This window comes from Monopterus albus, unplaced genomic scaffold (assembly GCF_001952655.1).
Source record: "Monopterus albus unplaced genomic scaffold, M_albus_1.0 scaffold34.1, whole genome shotgun sequence".
Classification (NCBI taxonomy): Eukaryota; Metazoa; Chordata; class Actinopteri; order Synbranchiformes; family Synbranchidae; genus Monopterus; species Monopterus albus.
Window position 1 is genome coordinate 2465334 of NW_018127914.1, and position 27019 is coordinate 2492352.

The 27019-nt window shown below is 39.7% G+C and overlaps 2 protein-coding genes across 2 annotated transcripts; both read left to right on the plus strand.

Annotated features, from left to right (window-relative positions):
* Position 1: 1 nt before the first annotated feature.
* On the plus strand, positions 2–2511 carry mrpl24 (mitochondrial ribosomal protein L24; the record flags this gene model as incomplete). The annotated part of the gene is made up of 5 exons (XM_020597498.1): positions 2–169; positions 839–934; positions 1396–1499; positions 1636–1766; positions 2063–2511. Coding segments are annotated over 5 exons (636 nt in total), but the record flags the coding sequence as incomplete, so codon positions are not given.
* Positions 2512–7515: 5004 nt separating this feature from the next.
* On the plus strand, positions 7516–26513 carry LOC109958726 (brevican core protein-like). The gene is given in 16 exon segments (XM_020597602.1): positions 7516–7736; positions 7863–8248; positions 14019–14098; positions 14326–14721; positions 15479–15653; positions 16785–16912; positions 17221–17514; positions 17865–18707; positions 19304–19398; positions 19400–20978; positions 23579–23686; positions 23992–24150; positions 24241–24323; positions 24865–25009; positions 25187–25369; positions 25812–26513. Coding segments are annotated over 15 exon segments (4407 nt in total). The 5' UTR covers positions 7516–7736; positions 7863–8234; the 3' UTR covers positions 25937–26513.
* The last annotated feature ends 506 nt before the right edge of the window (positions 26514–27019 follow it).

Sequence of the window (27019 nt, forward strand, 5' to 3'; positions counted from 1 at the left end):
TCTTCTGTCAATGGCAGCCAGGGTTGTTGTGCCTAAAGATTACCGATACGGCACCAACAGACCCTGGACTATAGCTGCTAAGAGGCTGAATCCCCCGGGGAAGAGAAGGAGAAAAGTGTTTGTGGAGCCGATTGCGCCTGAGGACTGGACAGTACTCAGAGGGGACACGGTAAGAAACTGAGAACAGCTCGCTTAGACACAATGAACTATAATTTACAACTCTTGAAAAGGGAAGTTGCAAGGCGTTTTGAATAGGCGAGAATAAGGTTTTACGTAATATATGCAAATCTGAAGTGAGTTATGTTTTGATAAGAAATTAAAGTTACTTTGTCACTGCACACAAGCAGGAGTTTGTTTTTTTTATACCAGTAATGGTGCTTCCATAGAGAGTGTTGTTCAGAGGTTTTGGTACTAAAAGTAAAGTGAGGATGCTTTAAAAATTAATGCCACATATAGGGTTTATTTATCAATTACCTTGATACAAAGTACAAGAAACCATATTTTGGTATGACCGCCATTTGCCTTTAAAACAGGACCTGCTCGGCTTGACACAGTACTACAGTACAGAATATTATCTAGAAAGTTGCAAATTTTGATAGATGTGATAATAGAAATAGTAGCATCTACATCGAGTCTGTATAAAATCACCTGTCAACAACTTAACCAGTGGATCTGCCACTACATTACAAGCTAGCAGTTGTTTATTGGTACAGGTAAAAGTATGTTATATAAACTATGATAATATCACAGTCAGTAATAGTATATATAATGTTTTGGCTAAACCTAAAAAATAAGTGAAAATGTTTGACTTAAGTGTTTGTTTTTTTGTGTTTCTTAGGTTGAGATTCTTGCAGGGAAGGACAAGGGGAAACAGGGGAAAGTGGTCCAAGTCTTCAGGCACAGAAACTGGGTTATCCTGCAGGGACTGAACACAGTAAGGAAGTAATTGTTCTCTCAGAGAAATTCAGATAATTTCTTTATTTGAATGTGTTTCTTTATATATCTTTAACCACTAATTCTGTCATTTTTTGATCAGCTCACTACTAATACTTAGTGTGTCAGAGTGTACTTGGTGTTGCTGGTGAGAAAATGAAACGCTTGCATTAGTTTTTCAGCACAAGCCACTGACACATTTAAGTAAATTCTGGCCTCAAAGAGACAACATTCCCAATCTTGTCATTTAAATAAAAAGTCAATTAAACAAGGATATTGTCATGCTGATTACTGTTGTAGCAGCAACATACACTGTTTAATTTCTGGCTCCACCAGATGGAGCCAGATGTCTTGTAGAACTTGGCATGTTCAAGATGCAGCTGCTGACAACATGCACTGAGAAATAAAACATCTGGCCTTTTCCAGATGGGGAATTGTGAACATTTTTTTTTCCTGTCTTAGCATTACAGGTATATTGGAAAAACTCATGATTACCCTGGGACCTACATTGCCAGTGAGGCTCCTATTCTGCTTCGCGATGTTGCCCTCATTGACCCGTCAGACAGGTACATTAACCTCAGTCTCAGTGCCGAACTTAAATGGTGAATATGCATGTGCATAAACACAATAGTTGAACCGCAGTTGCTCAGTCAAAATCAGTTGTTGTCCTTCAGTTAGATTGTCTCAATACTGACCTTCCAGGAAGCCCACAGAGGTAGAATGGAAATTCACAGAGGAGGGTGACAAAGTCCGAGTGTCTGTCAGGACGGGTTGCATCATCCCCAAGCCTGTTGTAGAGCGACGAGATGGCATTGTGCCAGAGCAGTGGAAAGGTGAGCGTCTCTGTGTGTGTTTTGGTTCCCCTTGGTTACCTAGATTTTATTAGTGTTGTTTTTAGTTTACTTTTTTGACACTGCAGGTATCCCACAGAGATTTTGTAGTCTGCCCAACTAAATCTTTACCTTTGTCATTTTCATGAGTGTTGTCAAAATTGTCTAATGTGAAAATAGAAAACAAGTGCTTGTGATGGTAAATACTGTGATTTTGGCCAACAATTTTCCCTATGGACATGTTTTTGCTTTTTATGAGCTCTTGTGTATGTGACTACCTTTTATTTCTGCATTCACAGATGGTCCAAAAGACACCAGTCCCGAAGACACTGTAGAAAAGACATTCACACCATCTCTGAAAACCCTGGAGGAAGAGGTCATGGAGAAACTAGGTATTCAGGAGAACAGAAGGCAACGAAAGTCCTACTGGTACTGACAGAGACACTTAGGCTTCTAGTAACCACGGGGACTCAAAATGTGCTGTGTTTTGGTGGGTGTCATGCTGAGTGACATAGCAAAAAGAGGCCATGTCAGGATGGCATGAGTAAGGGTTTTTGCTGGTAAAACACTGGTGCATCATACAAACTATAAAGGAAATGTTAGGTTTGTGAAAATGTGGTGATATAGACATGCAGCATGTATTACCTGAATCAGTCTCTTTTTGCAGAGGTGTCAGTTTATTGTTTTGTTTCTTTATAACATGAATAAATGTCACATTTAACCCAGTCATTTTCATTTCTTTGAATTTTGCTCTAACATGGAGGTATTTATCACAGGGTATGATATCAAAGTGCAGGTTTCAGTAAGTATCTCTGTGATCTGTCATTTCAGCAGTGGCAGAGCTATGCATGTATTTTTCGTTTTCTACATATTTGACCTTGATATCAGCATCAACATGCACTAATTTAGGAAGAGAACAGTAAAATTTGCTCCTATGCTCATGGAAATGCTTGAATAATATTTATTGAACAGGGGCCATTGGTGTTATTAACATGTAGCTGAGGGGTCTTATTAAAGTGTCATTTCAGCTAAGATGGCAATGTAAAACAAGCTGATATAATTTAAGCTCTGAATTCTGGTTGACAGTGATGTTCCCTCAAATTAACACAGAACAGTAGCTTCACTCCTAGAGTGAGTAAATAACTTTTCAATTCGTGTTGTAAAATATTTCATACATACAGTCTGCATTATTGAAAATGTTATATTACTTCTTGATATTGGCAGAGTTAACAGTGGTATAGTAATGGCTGCAGCCTGTTTGGCTCACACATGAGGCTGAACACAGTCATATTATTTTACAGAAGCCCAGACATGCTGCTCTCTAAGCCTTAAAACCTTTAGACAAATGAGTCTGTCTTTCCAGCATGTCTGGGAAACTAAGGAGAAGGAAGTGGCCTGGGAGGAGACTATACAGACTGTGTAGTTTCAACAAAGTTCCCATTCACCTCATTTGACATGTTATACACTGGTACTGTGTTTAGTTGTTCTGGTCCTGAGTGATTGTTTTTGCATCAGGTTTCAAATATGACTTCATCTATGAAATTATGGCCCACTATGAAAAATGACTAGGGTATTGTAAATCTGTATGAGAAAACAGACTGAGGAAAAGCTTTATGCTGTGAACAGCTAGAGTAAAAACAATCCTCATCCTTTTCACTATAGACTTACACTTTCTTGCCAATGTAAGTGTACTGTATTGTTTTCATACCTATACAGCAAATCAACCCAATATTACCCAAAGACTGAAAGTGATATTCTGAATGTTTTTCATTTAAACTATACTAAACTGGTTCAGTTTCATTCAGATTTATATTCTGGGAGTGTGAAAAAGCATTTTAACCAACATGGAAATACTGGGAATATAAATGAATGAAATTAGGCTTTTATTTTTTTGACTGTTCTAAAAAAATGCCCTTAGAAGGTGGTGATAATTTAAACTCACTGGGTCCTCTGTACTTGTAAAGTTGGCTATGTTCCTGTCACCCCATACAGCAACACTCACTTCACTTAAAATGCCCATTCATGTTTAAACTCACCCTCTGCTCTGTTATCTGTGATGTACTGTATGAGGGAGGCCTAACCATAAAGCATCTTCTTCCTCGCTGGTTAACCACGAGTATTGATTTACCAGAAGACACAAGCTGCCAGGTCTCCAGCTGCAGAAGCAACTAGCTTCCTTTTAGGCAATGTGGCACAGATTACGTAATTTTATCAAAATGTCACAGTGGCTCTCTTTACCCCAATTTCTGGTCAGTGCAGTAACATCATGCAGAAAGCACGGCAGGCCAACGAATGCAGCAGCTTTCCAGGACCCATCCCTCCTGAACCGGTTTGCCTCTGCTGCTTTGAGTCCAAGAGAGAATAAAAGTACCTCGTCAGTGGAAACTGGGTTTTGAGGTTTTGCTTTTATGGGAGGAAAATGATTCAGTGGCTGGTCATCTGTCCTGTCACTGCATGAGTGCTGCATGGATTTCAGTCTGGGATTTCAGCAAGGTGAAATGTTAGCATTGGTAAAGTGGAACTTTAGTTTTGCTTCATTTATCTTTATCTCTTTCCATTTACATAAACAAGGCAAAACTTTATGGCTATCTCAACTTGTGCAGTGTAGATAATGCCCATCTTGTAATTTCTACTTTGCGGTAAACTACCAGCAGTTCGGGTAACCCAGTTAATTGAAACCACTAAACATAACTCAAGCAGACTTAAGGATACATAAAAATAAACTGCAGACTGTGCTCTGTATTTTAGCTGAGTCATATTTGCTTCTCAGCCATGTAAACTAATGAATCCCACCTGGTGGTGGAGGCTGCACGTGTCAGAGTCAAATCCACCAGCAAAAGTCTTATTGTTTCTTCATCTGAAAAGGCACATTACACAATGCAGCAAGTTGTTTTATCACTCAGTGCTCTTGCTTGCTCTTCATAATGAGATGCTTACAAATGTTGCTGTGCAGATTTTACACATAAAAAAATTATTTTAGAAATTCATCCTAGCTTCATAAGTTGTGTGATGATCTCCTTGCCGAAACAGAAGCATTTGTCTCGAGAACATCTGAAGACACTTAAAAAAAAGTGCTCTTGACTTAGCTGCAATATAATGATACTGTGTAATTATAGGCTGGCTGTTTGAAGGCTGCTGGAAAATGTAGCTCGTATGCAGGACTGAGACACTGCTTGCAAGCATGTGTAATTGTTTGGTTTAATTTAGTCTGCTGTAGTTAGGTTACAGTTTGGAGTCAATGAAATGCAGTGTAGTATAAAGTATTAGAAAGCAGAAACACTTAGGGTAAAACTACCTGAAAACTGTACTGAAGAGCAGCACTTATAAAACCAGTTGTGTCTATTTTACATATATAAGATATAGATGTTCTCAGACTAAAAAGCAGCTGTTTTTTTGTTGTTGTTGTTGTTGTTCTGATCATTTGGAGCAGATACTGTTATCTTTCTGTAGCTCTTCTTTGGGCTTTTGATTGTGACATCATATGATGGAGTCCAGCTTTCATGTTCAGATTTCCATTTCCAAGCACTTTTATGACTTCTCTGTCATTTTGGCCTAAAGTGAGGCTATGTGACTGTGGCTAAACAGTGGCCGCTGTGGTCACACAAAGTAGTTGTGTGATAATAACACATAGAATTTCATTTCCCAACTTGCTTGAGTGTTCCCAGAGTGTACTGAACTGTGCAGAGTTGTGTTCAGCTGCTGATGAATTCATCTTTAGCTCTGATAAAGAAAATCATTTTCTTTTCTTTCAATAGTCACATAGTCACAATAAAGCTGAAGTTTCATTCTTGACCTTTAACAGAGCCAATGAGAATACCACCCTACTATAAGCTCCATTTAGAGCTTTCTATAACACATAATCTCCATCAGCAGGGCCTTATATTCTTTGCTCAACTTCACAGTTAGGTAAAAGGTCAGACATTATGGTCTTCTGTGGAGCAGCACCTCTGAAGCTCATAGGAACTTCAGAGTAAAGCCTCTTCTGGATGGGCTCTTGCTGTCTGACATTTCTAAAGGCTGGCTTTCCTCTTTAGGCAGCAGGGAGAATGACGTCTTATGGTTAGCAAAACTGCTGACTGGACTTTAATCAATTTGGGTCACTGTGACAGTCACAGCTTCAATGTGATCTCGGACTGAAGCACACTTCTGATCTTTGTCTGTTCTCAGAGTTTTGACGTTTCCTGCAAAAATAGTCCTGCTGGCATCTGGGTGTCACATTCCTCAACTGTGTAGCACTGACCGCTGACTGACAACCACTACAAAGCACCATTCACTCTGTCTGTTGGCTTTTGGCAAAATATCTTGACACTTCTTGTGGACTGCCATGAAATGTCATACAGAGAGCAGTGATTCTTACAGGATGGCCCATAATAACTAAAGGGCTGTTCATGCTTCGCACGTATGCATGTCCACTGTAGCTGAGTGGCACAATTTTCGTCATCTTTCAGAGTTCACGAGGGTCCACGTGGAGTGTGCAGGAGCCCCGCATGCACAGTCCGCACAGCAAAAGCTTCAACCATGCATGTGCCACCAATGCTTGAGAAATGTTGGTGTACACAGACAAAAGGTAGACCCACAATTTTATGTATAAATAGGAACACGTGCACATTCCTTGTCCATGTCTGCACGAGAGTATGCACAAAGTATGTCTACTGTGAAGTGATCAGCTGACTTTTCATTTAGTACCAGGAGGTCAAGGTTTTCTCTTGTCCTGTGAACTACATTTTCTTCATTAATTCATTCACTTGATTAATTGGCATGAGATTTAGCACAAATTCTGTTTTCTGGAGGATGAAACTAAAAGAGTTTATATGTAATTAGACCACGGGATACCTAATGCATGGAGGGAAATGTGTGGGGGAGGAGGGGAGGCATGTTCAAAGATCCCCACTGTTAGGGTGATTTTTATTTTATGAACTTAAGAATGGTTTTATTTTATAACACACATAAGTTTACATACTTATGTCACAGTTATGTTTATATAGTTATGAATATCACTCTATGTGTTCACTGAACCACTGGTCAAATATTTGCTGTGTGAGTCACTGAAACACTAATGCAACATCATAAGTCTTGTCCACTAAATTACTGAATTTCATTAGATTTATGGCTGTAGCTAAGGGGGCTCATAGTTACTTATCGTTCCTGTGTATGTAGGAATTAAAGTAGTACAGGTATTCTTCCTCCTTTCTAGGGCGCTGTCCACGATGATTGGAGCAGAGAGGACGGACGGCATGAAGGACCAATAACGGGAGAGTTGAGTCTAAACCACGGCTTCTCCCCAACAGTTTTGGACCAATTAGATAGTAGTACCTTTTCATACAAATATTGTTAACCACTAAGTTGAGGTCAGTCTTTCCTGTTTATCCTAAACAGTGAGGATCCATGTGCACATGCTAATTTTGATACGTTAATGCATAATAAATTTCATACTGTGAAATATATATCCTCTTATTAGTCTTCTCTTTTCAATATAAAAAGAACACGCCTCAACACCACAGCTCATTTTTGCCCCCAGGCTGGTAAGGCTGTTAGTCCAGCCATGGACAGGACCACAAATGCAGGCTTTACTACTCTTCAACATCACTTATATTAACCCTTTGAGCTTGTAGTTTAATCAGTGAAAACTAGTAGCTAACCCACAGTATACAAAGCTATTTGATGAAGTGTTTGTATAAAGAATATAGGCTATTTCTAGTTATATGCAACTTTGAATGATATGTTGTGCTGGAATATAAATATGACTTCTACTGAACATTGCCTGTATTGGTCTCAAATCAAATGCAGGCGACCAACACACCCTGCAGACTTGGAAATGACGGAGCAGTTGCTGGGGTCTGTCACACTGGGACTGTGCCTCTGCAGGATGTTGCAAACTGTTCATTACTCCAGTAGTGACGCATACAAACTTGTTCAGTGTCCACTTAACTGACTATAGCGGCAGTAAGACGCCGAAGGCCCGTTCCTGTACAGGTGAGCGAGCTGCTATCACTAGGCTACCTGCGGCAGCATCAGCAGCTCCTACAGCTGCTGCGCTGACTCAACGCCTGTCCTTGGTTTATCCATGTGACGCTCAATGCCTTTGTCGTTTGCCTGCAGGAAAAAAGGGGGGAGAAACACGTGGGTCAGCATTTGAGTGCAGGCATCACTGCATAGCCTATATCATAGGTTATTTTAGATGCCAACCCTCCCAATTCCATTGGACAGGCATGCGCCATATCCTTCACGACCGGTGGGTGAAAAAGTGGGCAGTTCGGGATTTCATATCTGGCTTCACTTTCTCTCAACTCCCTCTTTTCTTTCCGAGCCTCGGAGTCAGTCGGACAGCAGTCCCAGCTCCGGTGTACCTGCGCAGATCAGCATCCAGAGCCGCTTAACCTGAGAGGAGAGTCGCACTGCAGCAGCCTGCGGGGAGCTGACGGGATATACTTTCTTACAGCCAAGAAGTCCGTCCATCCTGCATCCGCTAAAATGCTAAGATCCCGGTAGGTTTGGGGATGTTGTGTAAATGATAGGCAGTTGATAAGGTCTTGTCCTTTAAAATGGATAATGTCATGGTAAATGATAGGTTACTAGTACAGTTTACGAAAATGACCCTCAATATCAGTCTATTGCATCGCAGTAGTTGCTGTCCTCAGTGAAGGTCCTGAAATTATGGCCAGCAGTTATTTTTTCCTCTGAAAACGTGATTTTGTTTTCCAAGTATAGTTTCATCTCATAGACTTTGTGTTTTATCTCTCATTTTTGTTTTTGCACAGCATGGAACCCCCCCACCACTTTGCAGATGTACAGTAGGTAGCTTGTGTTTCTAGGGGGCTTAGTCACTTCCACCAGCTCCTCAGTCCTCACTGATAGATAGTCGGATTATTCACACAGTTGTGCATGAAAAATTCCATGAAACTCAAAAACATTTAAGGATGACTTCTACAGTACTTAAGATAGAAGTCTTCTACATTTCTACACCACAAGTCTTGTTTGATTCAAACCAGTGGAGAAGGTATTTATTTTAAATGCCTTTTTTCCTCTCAGAGTAATACACAGCTGCTGCTCAAATTAAGCTCTGAAATGCGGTTCCCTCTTCCCTGTAGGAAATGAAGGAAGCCAACTTTTTTGTTTTAACTGCAAATGTAGCCTCTCCTGTTCATTTTCTGTGGTATGCCTTAGGACAGTTTTATCAATGGACAGTAGAAACAGAAAGGGCAAAGTGGCAGGTGAAATAGCAGTCTTGTAAGATTGTTCTCTTCTGTTTGACGGTTCAGCGTTTGTCTCTGCAGAAGATGAAAATGAAAGCACTCATATCGTCCTTTCTGACCAAACATTTACAAAGTGTAGACCATGATTACCATATCTTTTATAATAATCAGTGCTGCTCATTGGGACCCAGCAAAACTCAAATTCGGTGAACTAGTGTTGACGGCCTACTCAGCCTGTCAAGTAACAAAAGCAGATGCTCAGTAAAGTGTCACTTGCTTGTTTCCCACATCTCTTCAGTCCTGACCCCAGTTTTAGTCATAACCCCATCCCCAATATTAACCCTGAATGTCTACTGAGCATATTTAATTTTGATTTGTTTTAAGAATGTATTGAGATTCAGTATAGTACACAAGCACTGCTCACATCAGGTTGTTCTAAGGTTTATAGATCCTTAAACAAAATGGCTGATCATTTATATCATTTCAAATTGTAGGTAATATTTTAAAATAAGGTCCACATTCAACTATGCCAACATAGTCAATGTGCCCCCATTGTTTTAGGGCTTAGAAGGGCTTGGTCAATACAAGATGTAATGAAATCACAAATCATTCTATTTAGTCCTCAAGCCAGCAGGCACCTCTTGAACTGTTGGGAGCATGAAGCAGAATTATATATATGCTGGTGTAGAGATGGCTGCCTGCTTCAGAGCCTCAAATTAAAGTGTTATTGGGAGGAAAATGCAATTCAGCAGTCCACTGATTGCTTCCATTCAATTCAATTCATGGTTTTATTGTCAGCAACACATGAAAGACTGGAGATGGAACAAAACTAACAAAATGGTTAGTCTTTGGTAGCAAACTCATTTAATCTAGTGAGAATGGTTCTTGTCACCCTTTGGCCAAAGCTTGAGAGAGAATTCTCAACCAGGTGTGTCATGCATGCATGGTTTACAATAGGTTGGCCAGTCTGCGGCCCGTCCACGGATCTGTTGAGTCATGCCTAAGATCACGTGTTTGTTTGAAATGTCCTTTGACAGATTGGCTGGTGAATCATCTGGTGGGTGATTTTTTCCAGAGTTATTGGGAGACAGACATGGCACAGGGGTGAATCCTTTGAGTAGGTTCTACTCACTGGACATGTGGAGGCGTTACATTTGATGGTGCTGGGAGAAGCGGTGTTGAGTGAATAGTCTGACATGGGTCAGACAGGGGCAACTTAAATACACATGTTAAGAGCCACAGCAAGGGGATGACTCTACATCATCTCCTGTTAGCCTTCTTACTTGAAGGACAGTATCCTGTCAAGAACCATTCCCACATTACTGTATGTGGAGTACTTCAGTTTCCTCTCTGTTTAATTGTTTGGCAGCTTTTGTGTTGAGAAGATGTATTTATGTGCGGCGTCTTCTGGTGTAGTTCTGCCAAATGAGTCTAATTCTCTAGGGATTCAACATTGTGCTAAATTTATTAGTCATTTCATCAGTATAGATGAGTTTGTGGGGGCTGGTCTTTGGTGTTTGATTTCTACTGAGGTTGATATGGGTTGTAGCAATACATGTTTCCTGTGGGAGCTTGTTATTCTGTGCACTTTATGCTCTTTTTTTATTTGTCCAACATGAATTTGGTTGTTAACGAGAGATCCGACCATTATTCACCAAAAGCAGGAGTAAAAAATTAGCATTCTAATTACTTTTTATACAAATTATAGTAAACCTGCAATGGTTCAGTCTTTGTTTTGACCATTTTCTGTGAGTTAACTGTCAACATTTTGAAAGTAACCATGCAAGTATGAGTAACATGAAATGCACTTGACAAAGTCATATTTAAAAATGCCTTCCCAAATTAATTTATGCTGTACTTCAGACCTATTGTATATTTAATCTGAGCTCCATGTCTTGTAATAGTCTTTGGTCAGTAAATCTAAAAATTGAAACCTAACAAACCTGCAGATGAGAGGAGAGAAATAAAGCCTCAATACTTATATAAAAAACTCAAACTAAGGCTACAGTGGATTTCCACTTTGTTAAATCCTATTTACAGTGCGTTTAGGGAAATCTCTGTATTTTATCACAGACTCATTAGAGTCCAAGCCAGTTCCAGCTCAGCTCTCCACAGAGTTTACATCAGTCAAACCAGTCTCTGCATGTCTGGCCGGGCTAAACTGGGATCAGCAGTCATTTTCCAGCTTGTTGATGGAGACAAGGTTTTCTTGGCTTGACCGTGATGCAGACTGCTGCACTGACCACCCACAAGATCCAGAAAACAAGCTTTTGTTTCCTGTGCAATGCTGACAGGAACCTCAGCATCTTATTTCATGTTCCTTGTTTATTATCACTTCTTGCATTAAGAATTAAAATTGTCAGTGTTAATTTCACTGTCATTTTGCACATTTCTTCTCCAGTCATGACCAAAATGTCAGCTTGCTTTTGCTTACTTATCTCTGTCTGCAGGAGCAGGTAACTGAATTGGTTCTGCTTGTGGAGAATGCATTGGCTGCAGTTTCTGGATGAGTAAATGCAATGGGTGGCGTTTTTTTTAGCTTGACTTGTTTTCGTTGCTCTCGTTAAAAAGAGTAGAAGTACAGAACACCTCCTGTGTAAAAACTTACAAAATATGCAGCAGCAACCCAGATGATCTCTTCTGCCATCAGTCTGAAGACGCAAACCCATATATTAGCCCAGATTTACAACATTTACACCACTTGAAACTGTGTAGTGTCTTAATGTGGCTGTTTCTTTTGTACAAAGCCTGCTCCAGGACAATTCTTAGTGGTTTAAGGCTTGCTTTTCCATCCCTAAAAAGAGCGGCAGAAAGGAAAGAGAAAAAGCAAGCAGTGTGCCAGTGCCATGTACTTTAATTTTCCCTGAAGCCTTTGCAAGGGAGTTGGTATAAAGTGAAAGCACAGTGTGCAGCTGTCCTCCTGGCCCCCTGCTCGCTTTTTGTGCGACGTTTTCTTGTCAGGAATACTAATAGTGATACCAGCCCTGTGGAGTCCACCCAGCTGGCGAGGAAACAGACAACAATTATTCTGCCATCAAAGAAGGCCATTTAATTTGACACAAGTTGGTGTGCTGTGTTTGTGGCGATTACTTACGAAGGAAGCGTTTTGATTCACAGAGTCGACTTTATTAGCACTTGTTAGACTTCCAGCTCACACCACAGGCTCTGATCTAATCTAATCACATTACAGAAGGCGGCTCCTGTAATAATGTGAGGAGGTTCTGATGAGTGTTTGTGTGTGGGGGATCTGAGGCTCATAATGAAGCTACACTTGTCAAAACTAAGTGAGACATAATGCCATCTTACATCTGTTTATTAAATCTTCATCTTGATATAAATAAACTAGGTTGACACACACACACACACACAGAGAGAGAGAGAGAGAGAGAGTACCTACTCTGTGATTTGCTAGCCTATAGATTTCCCTGGAGGCTCTTTTCAGCATTTTACCATCAGAAGTTGTGTTGTGTTGGTGTCATCAGCAACAGTCAAACTGATCTGGGACTTTGTTCAGAGATTCTTGGGGTTTGTTTAAAGCAAATGAGCACAAATGTATTTTCTGAAACAACCTAAGCACATCAGCAACTCATCAACTGGGACTCCAGTTTAATTTATGTCTGACAGTACACACCTGGAATGATTTAATGTTAAAAATAATATATATGTAATAGTACGTTTTCTTGCAGGCTTTACTAATTGCAAAAACACCACAACATTAGTTTGTCATAAATGCTGTATACAATTAGTGAATTGTATGGAGTTGGCACACAGCTCCTGCTTTAAAAATTCCATCTTTGCAACAATCATCACTATTTCATCATTTAGCTTAATAATTTATTTAAAAAAAATGGAGTTAGAATTAGTGCCACTTGTCAATCAATATCATGGAGCAAAATTATTTGTAAAATCTTGCACTCTCAATGTTGCAGGTGCAAGAAATTGAATTTGAGCTTTTTCCAATTTAAGGTTGTTAGGATAACAGCAATAATACATATCCAATATTCAGCATTTTTGAAAGGAAGATCATACAGTTAAGTGTAGTTGTATATAAGCAATAAGCTGTGTGGTCTTAAGCAAGATATTAATGAAATAAGTTACCCTGATATAAACATTAAAACTCTGTCACATTTCTGAATTCTAAAGGAGTCTTTCACTGTCTCAAACCTCCAGTAATAATCAACCCTGTGTGCTGCTTTTTGATGATGAATGAACATGTGCAGCTTCATCATGGCTGCTTCCGGAGGTCATGTGAGGTCACTGTGAGCGTCCTGTCATGGCTGCTGGGTTAATAACAGGGCCAGACTGGTAACTGAGAGCTGGCAGGAAGCCGCTGGGCTGAGACGGTGTCATTAGCTCCCGGAGGCGATGAATGGCTTGTGGTCAGGAGCCTGCGCTCCCAGCTTCCTTTTGAAAACCAGAGAAGTTGCTCCTTTATACTGCACGGCTGAGCTTTGAGCTACGCCGTAGCTGCTACGGTTTTAGGATACTACAGCACTTCTGCCAAAATTAGCAGGTTGCAATTATTTTCTCTAAATATGATATATAGACTGGGATATCAAATGTAATTTGGGATTGAGAAGACGCCCCCTGAATGGCATGATAGTGCTTAAAACATTTACACTGTTCTGTATATAAAAGCAACAAATCACAAAATTACAAATGATGACTGGCTAAGATTCTGAACATTTCAGTGTAACCTTGAGACTCCCTCTTTACCCAGCTGTATCACTACACAGTAGGTGGATGCTGTGATGAAGGTACTACAGTACAAAGGTGTGCATGTTGTGACCTTTAATGTTACAATAATCAATTTGTTAAGACTAATGGAGCGTGTTCTCTGACTAGCTGAACCAACACAATATATAACTTACACTTATCAGAAATCACTCTGCCTATTGAAGGTTAAATATGTGTGAAATTGGAAACTGGAAATGGGAAAGGAGAAATAATCTGTCATTTTGTGGCCGTCCCTCCCTGAGTTTACTTGAAGAATTCTTCATTCATCCTCATCTCTGTTAAAATGTGTCTAATTTTTACTGTGTTTGCTGCTTTATCATTATAGACACGTCCAGATATTTCCACTTCTCTGTGCGGTCTGCCATCTAACTCTGGCCTTCCCCACCCAAAGTCCATCTGCATATGGTACATCCACATTTTCCAATTATGTCTTACTTTTAATAAAAAAAATATTTGTGATCCTTAAAATAATCTGTATAAAAAACAACAACAAATTTCAGGTTTAGCCATTCTGTTATAAACAAAAAAATACAAAGCTGCATTTAACAGCAAGAGCACGAGTTACTGTTCTCAGCGAATCTCCAGAATCGCTCTGTTTTTAATGCTCTGTATCCTCTACTGTTTTTCTTCAGATGATGGCCAGTCTTCTTCAGATGATGGCCAGTCTCTCAAGGTGAACATCCCCCACTCGGGTGCGCTTGTCGCCCCACTGGGCAGCTCTGTCTCCTTCCCCTGCTTGGTGTCTCGGTCATCCACACCCAGCACCTCCTCTGCCCCTGCTGTACCACGAGTCAAGTGGACCGTGGTGTCTGATGGGGTGGAGACACAGATCTTAGTGGTGAAGGGTCAAAGGGTTAAGGTCAGTGAGGCATACCAAGGCCGTGCTGCATTGCTCAACTACACCTCCTCCCCTGATGACCTGTCTCTGTGGTTGGGAGATTTGCGCTCCAGTGACTCTGGTTACTATCGCTGTGAGGTCCAGCAGGGTCTGGAGGATGCCAGCGACCTTATACAACTCAAGGTCAAAGGTAAGAAAATGAAAGATGTGGATCACTGAAGCTTTGGAAAGATAGTTAGGTATTAAAAGACACAATTTAGTGACAGTCCTGCTGTAATCTTCCTGTCCAAAAGATCAGATGAGTCTGCTTACATTGATAACATATTTCCTTCTGTCTTGGTTGTATATCATGTTTTTGATATAGTTTTTTTTAAAGAATCTTCTGCAAACTAAATGTCTAACACTAAGAAAGACCTGCAAGATTTTGATGAATAATATATGCAGCTTGCTTCATATGTTTAATACGTTGGCTTCTACTCTTGTTGCTTTTGATGTAAAATAAGATCAGTTCACACATCTCTCTGAGCTTGAACTGCTGAATTCTGAAAAGCATTGTTAAGCCTCAGAGACAAAAAGTGTGGCAAGATAATTAGTTTTACAAGTTATCATATTTACCTGCTTATTCCCCATCTCATAAGAATCACTAAAACTGGCTGAACATGAAGTATTGAAGGTCAGGTTCTCTATTCTGTGTCAGGTATTGAGTCTGCTCTGTCTCTTCTAACAACTAAGCAACATAGTAAATAGGTTGTGGTCAATGCACTTTCCAAATAAAATTATATTGTTGCCTGCAGCTACCTGGATCAACTGGTCCACCAGTTGTTAGTTTCATCATTTTTTACATCAAAAACTTTGTAACAACAGGATTCTATGCTTATATATGCTTTAGTTGTTATGTGACTACCACAGTTCTGTCTTCTGTTTTTGTACATTTTGTGTGTGTTTAGGTGTTGTATTCCACTATAGAGATGCCCTTGGCCGGTATGCATTTTCTTACCATCAGGCCCAGATGGCTTGTGAAGCCATTGGGGCAGAAATCGCCACTCCTGACCAGCTTCTAGCAGCTTATTACAATGGATATGAGCAGTGTGATGCAGGCTGGCTGGCAGACCAGTCTGTCAGGTATATCACCACTTCTGTATCTACTTGTTTCATAAAAGCAGTATGACACTTACTGTCACATTTTAAAAGCTGTACCTGTTCATGAAAATATTCTAGATGTAATGTACATTCCAGTGGCGGGCCGTGCATTTTGTACCTGGGCCTTCAGTGGGGACTTACCCGACTTAATTCACCCCTTAATACCACCACTATCACATCGCAATTATAGAAACCATCAATACTATACAAAAACGCAATATAATTAGCGTGGGATTACAGAGAGAGAGAGGTATTTCACATATTGAGGGTGAATACCATTTTTACTAAAGCAAGAAACCCAGTTAAGACAACTCCAAAACCTCTACACTACAACCACAACTGCGCCAGGTTCATCATCCGGAGCAGTTCAGAATCAATATTTATCTAATAACATGACAAAAACATACAGAATTTAAATTAAATACATCATACTCACCAGAGATGCTATTTATTTATAGACAAAATCCATCCTCATAGAGGTGATCTCTGCGTTTCAGTTCCATTAGTAAGTCCTTTTCTAGTTTTGCTCTAACCAACCAATCAGAGGACGGAAAAATGCTGACATCATTGTGGGCCAGCTAGCTGGCCCTGTGAGGCGAATTTGAAATCTGATTGGTTAAAGAAACAGTACCATTGCTAATACAGTTTAAGTTACATCGGCCAGGACTTCTGATTCTGAAGGCCCTGGGCAGATTAGATTGACATGGCAACACATAGAGGCTGAAATCTGATTGGACAAAAAACCTAACATCCACATGCACATACTGGAAGCGGTGCAGCCAAGAGAAACGCTACGAAATGAAGAGAATAGAGTGTTGGGAATAAATTAGTACAATTTCATGGAACAAATATTAGAATTTAGGTTGTAAATGTAGGTCAGTGCTTCTGATAGTGTTTAGGCCAGCAGAGAAGGCCTTGCTGGCCCTGACTGCCCGCCACTGGTACATTCAGCCCAACAAACTACAAAATCTCCAGAATCTACATTAAAAATTTTTGTATGGTTTTAAACTTGGCGCAAGTTTGTAATTGTTGTCTTTCTGGTCAGTCAGACAAAGTTTAAGAGGTCAGTGTTACTGTATATATAAAAAATGCTGGGTGTTTTTGTTCTTGTAGATACCCAATCCAATTTCCTCGTGAAGGTTGCTATGGAGACATGGAGGGGCAACCAGGAGTGAGAAACTATGGAACAGTCAACCCAGCTGATCTTTATGATGTTTACTGTTATGTGGAAGCAATTAACGGTATGAATAATACATATTTCTGAGAACTGTGGATAAGATATGCCAGAGTCCTTTACAGGTGAAAAATTAACTTAGTGCCCTCTGTTGGACAGATTATGTAACAGTGTTTCTTTAATAAAAAAAGCACAGTACAGTATACCCACTTAGACAGTTATACTGTATGTGCTTAGCTTAAACCTGCCAATAATATCAGTCATGTCAATGTATTTCAACAGCTATATTAATATAAACCATGACAAAATTAGTGATCAAGCTAAAGAAATGCTATATACTGAAAAATGAAACTATGAAACCTTTTGTTTTGGTAGGAGAGGTGTTCCATGACTCTGTCCCACAGCAGTTATCATTTCATGGAGCACAGTCATACTGCAGAGCTGCAGGGGCTGAGTTAGCTACAACAGCACAGTTGTATTTAGCATGGAGCGAAGGCCTGGATCGCTGCAGTCCCGGCTGGCTGTCTGATGGCAGTGTGCGCTACCCCATCACAGCCCCCAGAGAGCGCTGTGGAGGGCCTCAGGCAGGTGTCAAAACCCTTTACCGCTTCAGCAACCAAACTGGTTTTCCAGAGCCATCCAGCCTACATGATGTTTATTGTTTCAAAGGTGCGTATTTTGTGCTACAGAAATGTATTGTGTATAACGCAGAATTAAAATTGCATATCAGAAATACTTGGATATGCATGTAGACTGTTTATTTCTACTTATTTAGATAAAAAGTTTAACAAGGAGGCTGCAGTGAATACTATTCACACTGTAAATAATCTCTGCTTCACCTTTGCTCTTTATAGTCATGGCTAAAACACATTTTGTGGACATTCTGATATACATAAATCTGAATTATTTATCATTTGTATGTATGTAATTAAAGTATAAAAAATGGATAAAATAATTGTAAAAAATACAAGTTTTCATACCTTACATTTTATTTTGAAATATACATTTGCCTTTTACAGATAAGAGAAATACTTCCACTGACTTTCCTATGGACTTTGTGGCCACAGAACCTGAAGACATTGGACAAGACATTATTTTTATGAAAACAGATCAAGAATTGCAGCTGCACCAGCAACATGGAGAGCAAGTAGAGCGAGAGGCTCAAAGTGAGGTTGTATCTGTTCCCTATTCCTCCAGCCCTTCTACTGAGGAAAGCCTGGTTGATACATACCCAGAGTCTCCCCTGACCACCATGTCTACAATTTACTTCCTCCGTCTAGCTGATGAACCTTTACTTCCTACAGAAATTGACTCCCAGGATCCTACAGCACTGACGTATGGCAGTATCAGCAGCACAGGCACCTATGATTTCCCACAAAGCACATCATTATTGCCCACTGTTTTCAATGACACAGATTCCTATCAGAACCTAACCTCCACCTTTCACCAGTCTGAGCTTGAAAGCAGCACAGGGCTTCCTGAACCATCATACGAACCTCATGCATATAACCAGACAGTGCTAGACATAGCCCCTGAACAAACACAACCATCTGTGAAGCCAAAGGATTCCCAAGAAATACAAGATACCATCTTGAATTTAAATAGATCACAAGCCAGTTTCAGCGAGACAAACAGCAACTATCCTCAAGAGGAAAATATCCTGGAGGAGACTCCACTGACCCCTGATAACTTACTCCAGGTGAAGCTTGAGGAGGCAGCAGTAGAAGATCCCGTGCAGGTGTCTCTCTCAACTGAGTCACCAAGAGAGGATGTAACACTTCCTACAAATACTACCCATTCTCCCATCAAAAATCTTACTTCATTGTGGTTCCCTCTGGATGGGTCTGGAGATGTTTCTCAAGGTATGAATTTAATAGCATTATAATTTTTACTGACAGCCACACTAGTGCTACAGTACTACACATTGGTGCTAAATACTATAATCAGCATGCTAATATGCACACAATAATGCAGACATGCTGGTATTTAGCAGGTACACTGTCTGCAATCATCATCTTAGTTAAGTGGGTTGGCATACAAACATTTGCTAATTAGTGTTCAACACAAGGTTCAGGTAAGCTGACTCACCAAAGTCATCCTCTGAATGAATCCACCATGAATAGCTGCACTAAATTTCAAGGTGTCCAATAGTTATGGATTATTTGCTTTGCAATGACATTATCAGTGCTTTTCATTAAAAGCCAAAATATGGTGGCATTAGAGGTAAAATCAAAGAATAACTAAAGTCAGCGAAATTCATTCTCTGTGAAAGATTTGTATCACATTTCATTTTAATCCATCTAGTAGTTGAAATATTTAAGTCTGAATTGGCATTGAACAAATGGCAGACATTGGCATCTACAGTATAGAGCCATGCTGCTACCATGGCTAAAGTATCAGTATCTTAATACATACTTAACACACTTACATACTTGCCATGTTGTGTTTTCTTTTCCAGAGAGTGACCATGATGTTGAAGAAGTCAGTTTCATGTCCACATCAGATTCTTCTACTTCCAGCTTCACCACTCACCTGTCACCTTCTGCTTCAGCCTGAGCCTGAGACTGCAGTCCCAGATCCCACACACTCATCTGTGTCACAAAATACTGACAAACTGGGCTTCACTATCCTTTGGGAGTCTCCCATTTCTAAACAAGAGGGAAGTACGAGCTTAGAAATTGAAGACTCTGTCATCATGGAAAGTGAGGGAGAACAGCTGCACCCAACAAATATTAGTTTCGTAAGTTTAGCTGCCACTGAGTCTCCAGGGGGATCACACAACTCTCAGTTGCCCACTAATTCCTCTGCAGCCCAATATCAAACATCAGATTACAGAGTGCATTTAGATACTACAACCACTGCTCATGAAGAAGCCAGTGGACAGGAACCTGGTATAGTTAATGAAACCCTTGGAGAAGATGTTAATGTTGGTCCAACCCCTGATGAGGATGTTTATTTTAGCCAAATAGTTATAAAGGAAGTTACAGTTCCCCCAGCCCTTGCAGAAGAAATGAAAATATCCTCAACTTCTATGGAAGGTAAAGTTTATTTTTCTATTGCCCCAACACTTGAAAAAGAAGCTTACATCACCCCAAACCCCGAAGAAGCTAAAGGTGACCCAGGTCTTGAAAAAGAAGCTGACATTGTCCCAACCCTTGTTCTCGAAGAAAAGGGCAGTGTTTCACCAGCCCTTGATGAGGAAACTACCGCTGCTCCAACCATTGCCCTTGAAGAAGAACCTAATGTGGATCCAACAATTGTAAAAGAAGCTTACATCACCCCAATCCCTGAAGAACCTAAAGGTGATACAAGTCTTGAAAAAGAAGCTGACACTGTCCCAACCCTTGAAGAGGAAACTAACAGTGAATCAACACTTGTCGAGGATATTAACATTGCCCCAACCATTGCCCTTGAAGAAGGACCTAACATTGAACCAACCCTTGAAGATCGAGCTAATGTTGACCCAACACCTGAAGGAGGAGCTAACATTGAATCAACACTTGGCGAAGATATTAACATTGCCCCAATCATTGTCCTTGAAGAAGGAGCTAACCTTGACCTAACACCTGAAGAAGGAGCTAATGTTGACCCAACACCTGAAGGAAGAGCTGACATTGAACCAACCCTTGAAGATCGAGCTAATTTTGACCCAACACCTGAAGGAGGAGCTAACATTGAACCAGCACTTGAAGAAGGATCTAATGTTTCCCCAACATTTGAGGAGGACTTTACTGTCTTTCCTCTCATTTCTACAAGATCTAACTGGGCTCATCTGCCCACCACAAATGGACCCCAAGAATCTCTGAACGATCTAGAGTACAGCACAAAAACCTCTTCCATCACCTCTACAGCAGCTCCAGATTCCACTTCAAGTACAAAGTCCAGCGTTGCCACCACAAAAACAACTGCCACCACCATCACGACCACCACACATTGGTTCAGACGCACTTGGAGCCCAACCACCCTAACACGAAAGGCTTTCCACAAGACAACAGAGCCCCAGAAGGTGACCCACCTCATACCACCAGTGGATCACGGTCTGGTGGATGTTGAGTTTAGTCTCACCCAGCCGCCCACCCTGCTTATCTTGCCCAAAGAGAGGGCAGCTGTAGGCGGTGCAGGGAAAGATTCAGGTAATGTTAAAGCCACTCTCATCAGCCTGTCCGTCCTCTTCTTGCTGCTCGACGCAGTGATGCACTAAAACTCCTGATCTGTCCTTTGCCCCAACCTGCCTTTGCTCCATTGTCTGTAAAACACTCCCCTCCTTTTGCCGCGTTTGTTTAACTTCACCCTTCTGACTCCTCCCGCTTCATCTTAAAACACTTGTGATCCCACCTCCCCTACAAGATACTCACTCTGGGACAGCTCCCATCTGATATTTGTCACTAGGCCAGTCTTGTTGTGCATGATGTTTTCTTCCTCACCCAAAGACTGACTTCTGTGAAGTATTGTAATATACTGATATGTTTGAATGAGTATTTCAGTGCTTCTTTTGTGACAATTTTCTGCAAGACTGGTTATAGCTTCGGTAAGCCTTTTCATAGTACCTCTTTTGTTTTAAGATTATTAACCACTTCACCAATCAAGTGCAAATTATTCTCTCCCTGCTGTCAAAACACTGTGTTTTTTGCAGTAATCTGGGAGCAACATGATAAAGGTACTTGAACTTTATCTTTAACAGCAATTACCTTGAATGTAACAGCACTGACTGGTGCAATCGCAATAATGTTTTTTATATTTAATCCAAAATTGTCAGGTCATCAAGTGTTCTGTTTCTGGGATTTTAAGACTTTAGTCTAGTTGTAAGAGCACAAAGTATTGTTATGTTTGTAAGCACAAAAGTTGTTACGTGTTGATTTGTTATGCGTGGTAGCATGTTTTGAAATGTTCTTTAAGGGTTATTAATGCTTCATACTCAAATAATGGTCTACTGATTAATCGTGATCTTTTAAGATTTGTACAGTATTGTATTTTTAGTTTTAAAAATATTAACATCAAATAATCAGACTTTGTTTCTCATGTTACCATCAGTTTATAAACCTGATATGTAAGTTTTCGTTTAGCCTCAAGTTTTAGTTTACTATAAAGTTTTGTTCACCTCGGTATCAACTAAGGCAGAGAAACACAGTGCATGGAAAAGCCACCGCTCGTTCATTAATTCAAATCACCAACTTGACATCATCACCTACATGCAATTTATTGTCATGTGGTGTTTGAGGAACTCACACAGGTTCAATTCTCACAGAAAAAGTTGAGAATTGAACCTTGGTTCTTGTTGCTCTGCAAACCTAAAAAAAAAACTTTCATTATTGTAAAGATGCCAATTCAGGTTTTCATTTGTTCATGCCTAAGACTAGGTTAAAAGATGAGACTGTGTATTTTTCAGCACAACTTGTTTTAATCTGAGCGCATATGATTCTCTTTCAACTTGTGTAAAGCAGTTATTACCATTCAAACACACACTGTCTCAAAGAAGGCTGTCTAAATGGCAGCATTTGAGTGTTCAGTATAATGACAGACACCACAGAGTTCTTGTTTATAGGGTGTCAAAGGAAACGTATAAACCAAATCCACTAGTAAAATGCTTAATTTTAGTACAGATTACCACTTTATTTAACAAATTTAGAAAATTAAGATGAAACTCCAACCCTTCTCTTTTCTTCAGGACTTTAAACAACTAGGCTATGTTTGACGGAACATTTAACTTGAAGCATAGAGATATTTCCTTTCATACAGCATGAGCATCCATGCATATTTCCAAATATGTCAAGGCAAAAAAAAATTCATTCTATTATAAAAATGTTGCCATTTTGTGGGAAATGACTAACATTTAATTGAATTGTCACATGCTTCAACCTCAACTTTGAACTCCTTGGAATAATCTGCAGTTTGATGGTTGATACAAATGTGAAACATATGTAATACATTTATACACAGTATGTAGAGAGGCATTTAGTCTATGGGGAATTACAGGGTGTAGCAGAAAGTGAAAATAACATGAAACATCTATTATAAGATGAGGTTTTTTTCACAAGAAAACCTAATCCCAGGGGTCTATATTAATGCGCTCTAATATGTATTTGTATCATCCATGACATGATGGGCGTACTGTAATAACTAATGACTGATGTAAAAAAAAAAATTTCTTTTGTTACTTTGGTAGAGAAAAGTTATCAAAACCAATCACAACACGGGGTGTCGATTATTACTGTATATATAACTAGGTAACTGTAGTTTGAAAGAAACATTGTTGGATTTTTACAAAGCGTAATATCTTTAAGGCTGCAAGTATTACATGAAAAGTGACAAAGTGATGGTTTGAGGAAACTCACCAAAACCTGCTGCAAGAACGGGACCTGAAGAGTTTGACGTCACGACTCTCTGAAGTTTGTCCCCTGTTGCTGTCTGTCGGCTCCTGTGTCATGATGCAGCATTTTATCTGGAGACGTCCTGGAATGTTCTACTCTTAAGATATTTCTTCATGCTTATTTTCCTCTGCATATATGTATAAATTCATCTAAACATAGACCTTTATTCACATAGAGGATGTATAGACAATAGATTTGATGCACAGTTTCATGATTTTTAAAGAGAGACAATAGTATTAATTCTTATGAGTTGTCTCTATTGAATACAGATTAAATCATTTTGATCCTCCAAATCCACCTCTTTCTCTTGCATCCATTTGTACTTGCATCAGAATAATCTGAACTGACCCTCTGATGTGTTTCAGATGCATGTGTGGATGACCCCTGTCTCAATGGAGGCACCTGCACAGACCGAGAGGGGAAGATTCAATGTCTGTGTTTGCCAACATATAGAGGAGACTTTTGTCAGACTGGTGAGCTCTCTTGGCTGTCTTAACCATTCTTCAAAGAGAGTTTGGATTTTAAAACAAAAAAACAAGCTATTGTCCTTGTAGATAAGTACAGTACAAATGACAGTAGATCCTGCATTATGAACTTATGTCAGAGCCCTGTTTTGTGTGATCAATGTGTCAAAATCAAAAGAATTTTGTTGCACTCATGTACCACAATTTCCAAAAAAAAAGCAAGGTCAAGCAGTAATAGTCCAGCATACGAGTAGCTTGCTGGCTGGTTTGTGGGTCTCTGTATTTACACATTTATGTTTGCAATATGTCTTCAGACCTGGAGCAGTGTGAACCAGGCTGGGATAAGTTTCATGGTTTTTGCTACAAACACTTCACCCAGCGTCTAAGTTGGGAGGTTGCAGAGCAGCACTGTCGCATGCAGGGAGCTCATCTGGTGTCTATCATGACCCCCGAGGAGCAGAACTACATCAACAGTGGGTTCACAATTGCAACTGTTGGTACATATGTATATACTGATTGATTCATGAGGACTGAATATAAAGCTTTTCTGTCCTTCTCACCAGGCCACTACAAAGAATATCAGTGGACTGGTCTGAATGATAAGACCATCGAGGATGATTTCCGCTGGTCTGATGGCAGTCCACTGGTGAGGAATATCAGAAACCAGGAGTATGAAAAAACAAAACAATTACACACAGTTGCTTAGAGGTTAAGTTGTGTGAGTGCACGACATTGTGTAGTGCATCATAGGAGAAAGCACTGCTTAGATAACAGAGGATTTACAAACAGAAATGTATTATGCAAAACATTCAAACCTTACTTTGTTGATTAGTGTGGATGCTATTTGACACTATACAAAAGAATGTTCTTGTTTATGATTCACTTCTCTTGTTATATCACAAACTTACGCTGACATTTAATGTGATTTTGTACATTTTTTCAGGCTTTATACAGACCAGCACTGAAATAGAATATATTGGTTTCATGTACTGCTTCACTAAAACATAGGTTAGCTATTTTAATGTATCAAACATTAACATTACAGAGTTGTACCCTAACAAAAGGATGGCCTACTTGTAGGTGACATACAGTACTGTAAAAAACAAACAAAAAACTCCATATCATTAGTATTTCCTTGCATGGAAACAAATCTATACAAAATGCACCTTATTTCCCCATGTTTCCAGCTGTATGAGAACTGGTACAGAGGACAGCCCGACAGCTATTTTCTGTCTGGAGAAGACTGCGTGGTGATGGTATGGCATGATGACGGGCGCTGGAGTGATGTACCCTGCAACTATCACCTGGCTTACACCTGCAAGAAAGGCACCTGTGAGTAATATGAAGCAGACTGAAGACTAATTTATAACTCTGTGTTGGGTTAACTCCCCCAGGTGGTTGTTTTGGGCAGTTACATCCCCATACATCAATGATTTATTATACCAATTTAGCAAGTAATTCTTAATTTAGCCCTGTGAAGGATGTTAAGTGTCTAAACTCTTCCAACAGCCTCTTGTGGTCCACCACCAAAGGTACGAAATGCCTCCATATATGGAAGAGTTCGACAGAGATACGAGACTAGTGCAGTTGTGCGTTATTACTGCGCCAAGGGCTTCCAGCAGAGACTTAATCCTCTGATCAGGTGTCTGTCTGGAGGCAGATGGGAGAGGCCCCAAATCCTGTGCATGCCTGGTAAGACAAGGGATGAACTTAACCCTGACAATTTTTTTTTTTTAATTCCTTAAAGCCTTCATGAAATGTAACTTCAATTGTCAAAGATCCTCTGGTACTCTGTGTCTGGTGTGAAGCGATTATTAATAGGACTTATAGTCTGTATTATCTGGGTGAATTTTCTGTGGTTTGGTTTAGTTTTATTCTGTCATAAACAACCTAAACATAACACACTTATCCAAATAGTAATAAAAAAGAACAAGAAAACCAAAACAAAGACACAAATTCAGTCGAACTTGGAGACCTGGACAAGAGACAAAAAATGTAAAAAACAAACAAACAAAAAAACAAAACAAATAAAAAAGTAAAATAAAACACATTGAACACAAACAGGGTGTTATGCATAAAACTGAAGCATGGTACAGACTAAAAACACTAGACAATTAATATGATTTATTTCCAGAGGCTGGCAGCCCAACTCAGCACCCTGAAGTGACATCACCAACCAACAGCGACAACTTTGCTGAGATTGAAGATGAGTTTGAAGCCACTAAAGAGAGACCACAATACCGGGACATCAAGTTTTAAAAGTCAGCCATAGTTTCCTTGTCTTTTTTCTTAAACTCTGCTGTTGCAATGTGAAAAAAAATGAAAAGAATGATACACCACAAAAGCAAAGAGACAGGCCAAGAAGCTTTGCTTTCTTCTTAGGGTTTTAAACATTCCTATTCATTATTGTGCTATAAAGTATTTTTAAAATTTCTACTGTGTTGGGTTAAGGAGAGTTTTAAGGATTAATGCAGTAATGTGATGGTGTGTGTTTTGACTAGAAAGAATCAGCTGTTCTCTTTATGGGGTTTCTTACATCGAGAACCTTTAAAAAATGGTGCTAGTGTCTTCAACACAGAGATTTTTGTTTTCAGTGTGTAAAAGTAGAGTAAGTTCCTGCTTTTTCAAAGAATCCAACTTTTCCAAAGCACAAAGTCAACTTTCACTAATAGCCAATAAATACTGTACATATACTAGTTTTCATAGCTGTGATTGCTATCCTGTATTTTCCGAGAAACCTTTGATTTCCAACAGACACTGTTTTGTTCATCAGCTTTATGTTGTAATAAAGTTTTGTAGAACAGAACAAAGAATAAATTTTCTCACTTTACCCTCAGCACGTGTGTGGGATTCATTTCATGCAAACTAATGTGCAAAAATTCCCAAGAGAGTGTGTTTAAACAAGAAATTCTAACTCTACCATAAATTTATAGGCAGCAGTAACAACCAAAACACAGTAAAGGTCAGGTGACTGTGCGCACGTGCGCCCACATCTGCGCAGACGTTGTCACTCCACCGGAAACTTGAGAGAAAATGATTTACAAGAAAGAAAAAAACATAAAGTAAGTCGATGTATGTTTGTAAATGTGTGTTTGTAGCAGGTAAAGGTATCTAGTGTACATCTGTGAAGTCTTCAGACAGGGAAGGAAACCAAATGTGAACCTGCGTTAACATTCACCTGCCCAGGTGACTGAGCTAGCTCACCAAACCTTTTGTCATGCCCGCAAGAAAGTAAAAGCTGGTAAACATGATGCACGCTCACCAGAAATCACTTATTTCATTCCATAACTCGTTTAATGTGTGAAATTGAATATTTAACAGAGGCGTGTTTGTCACTGAACG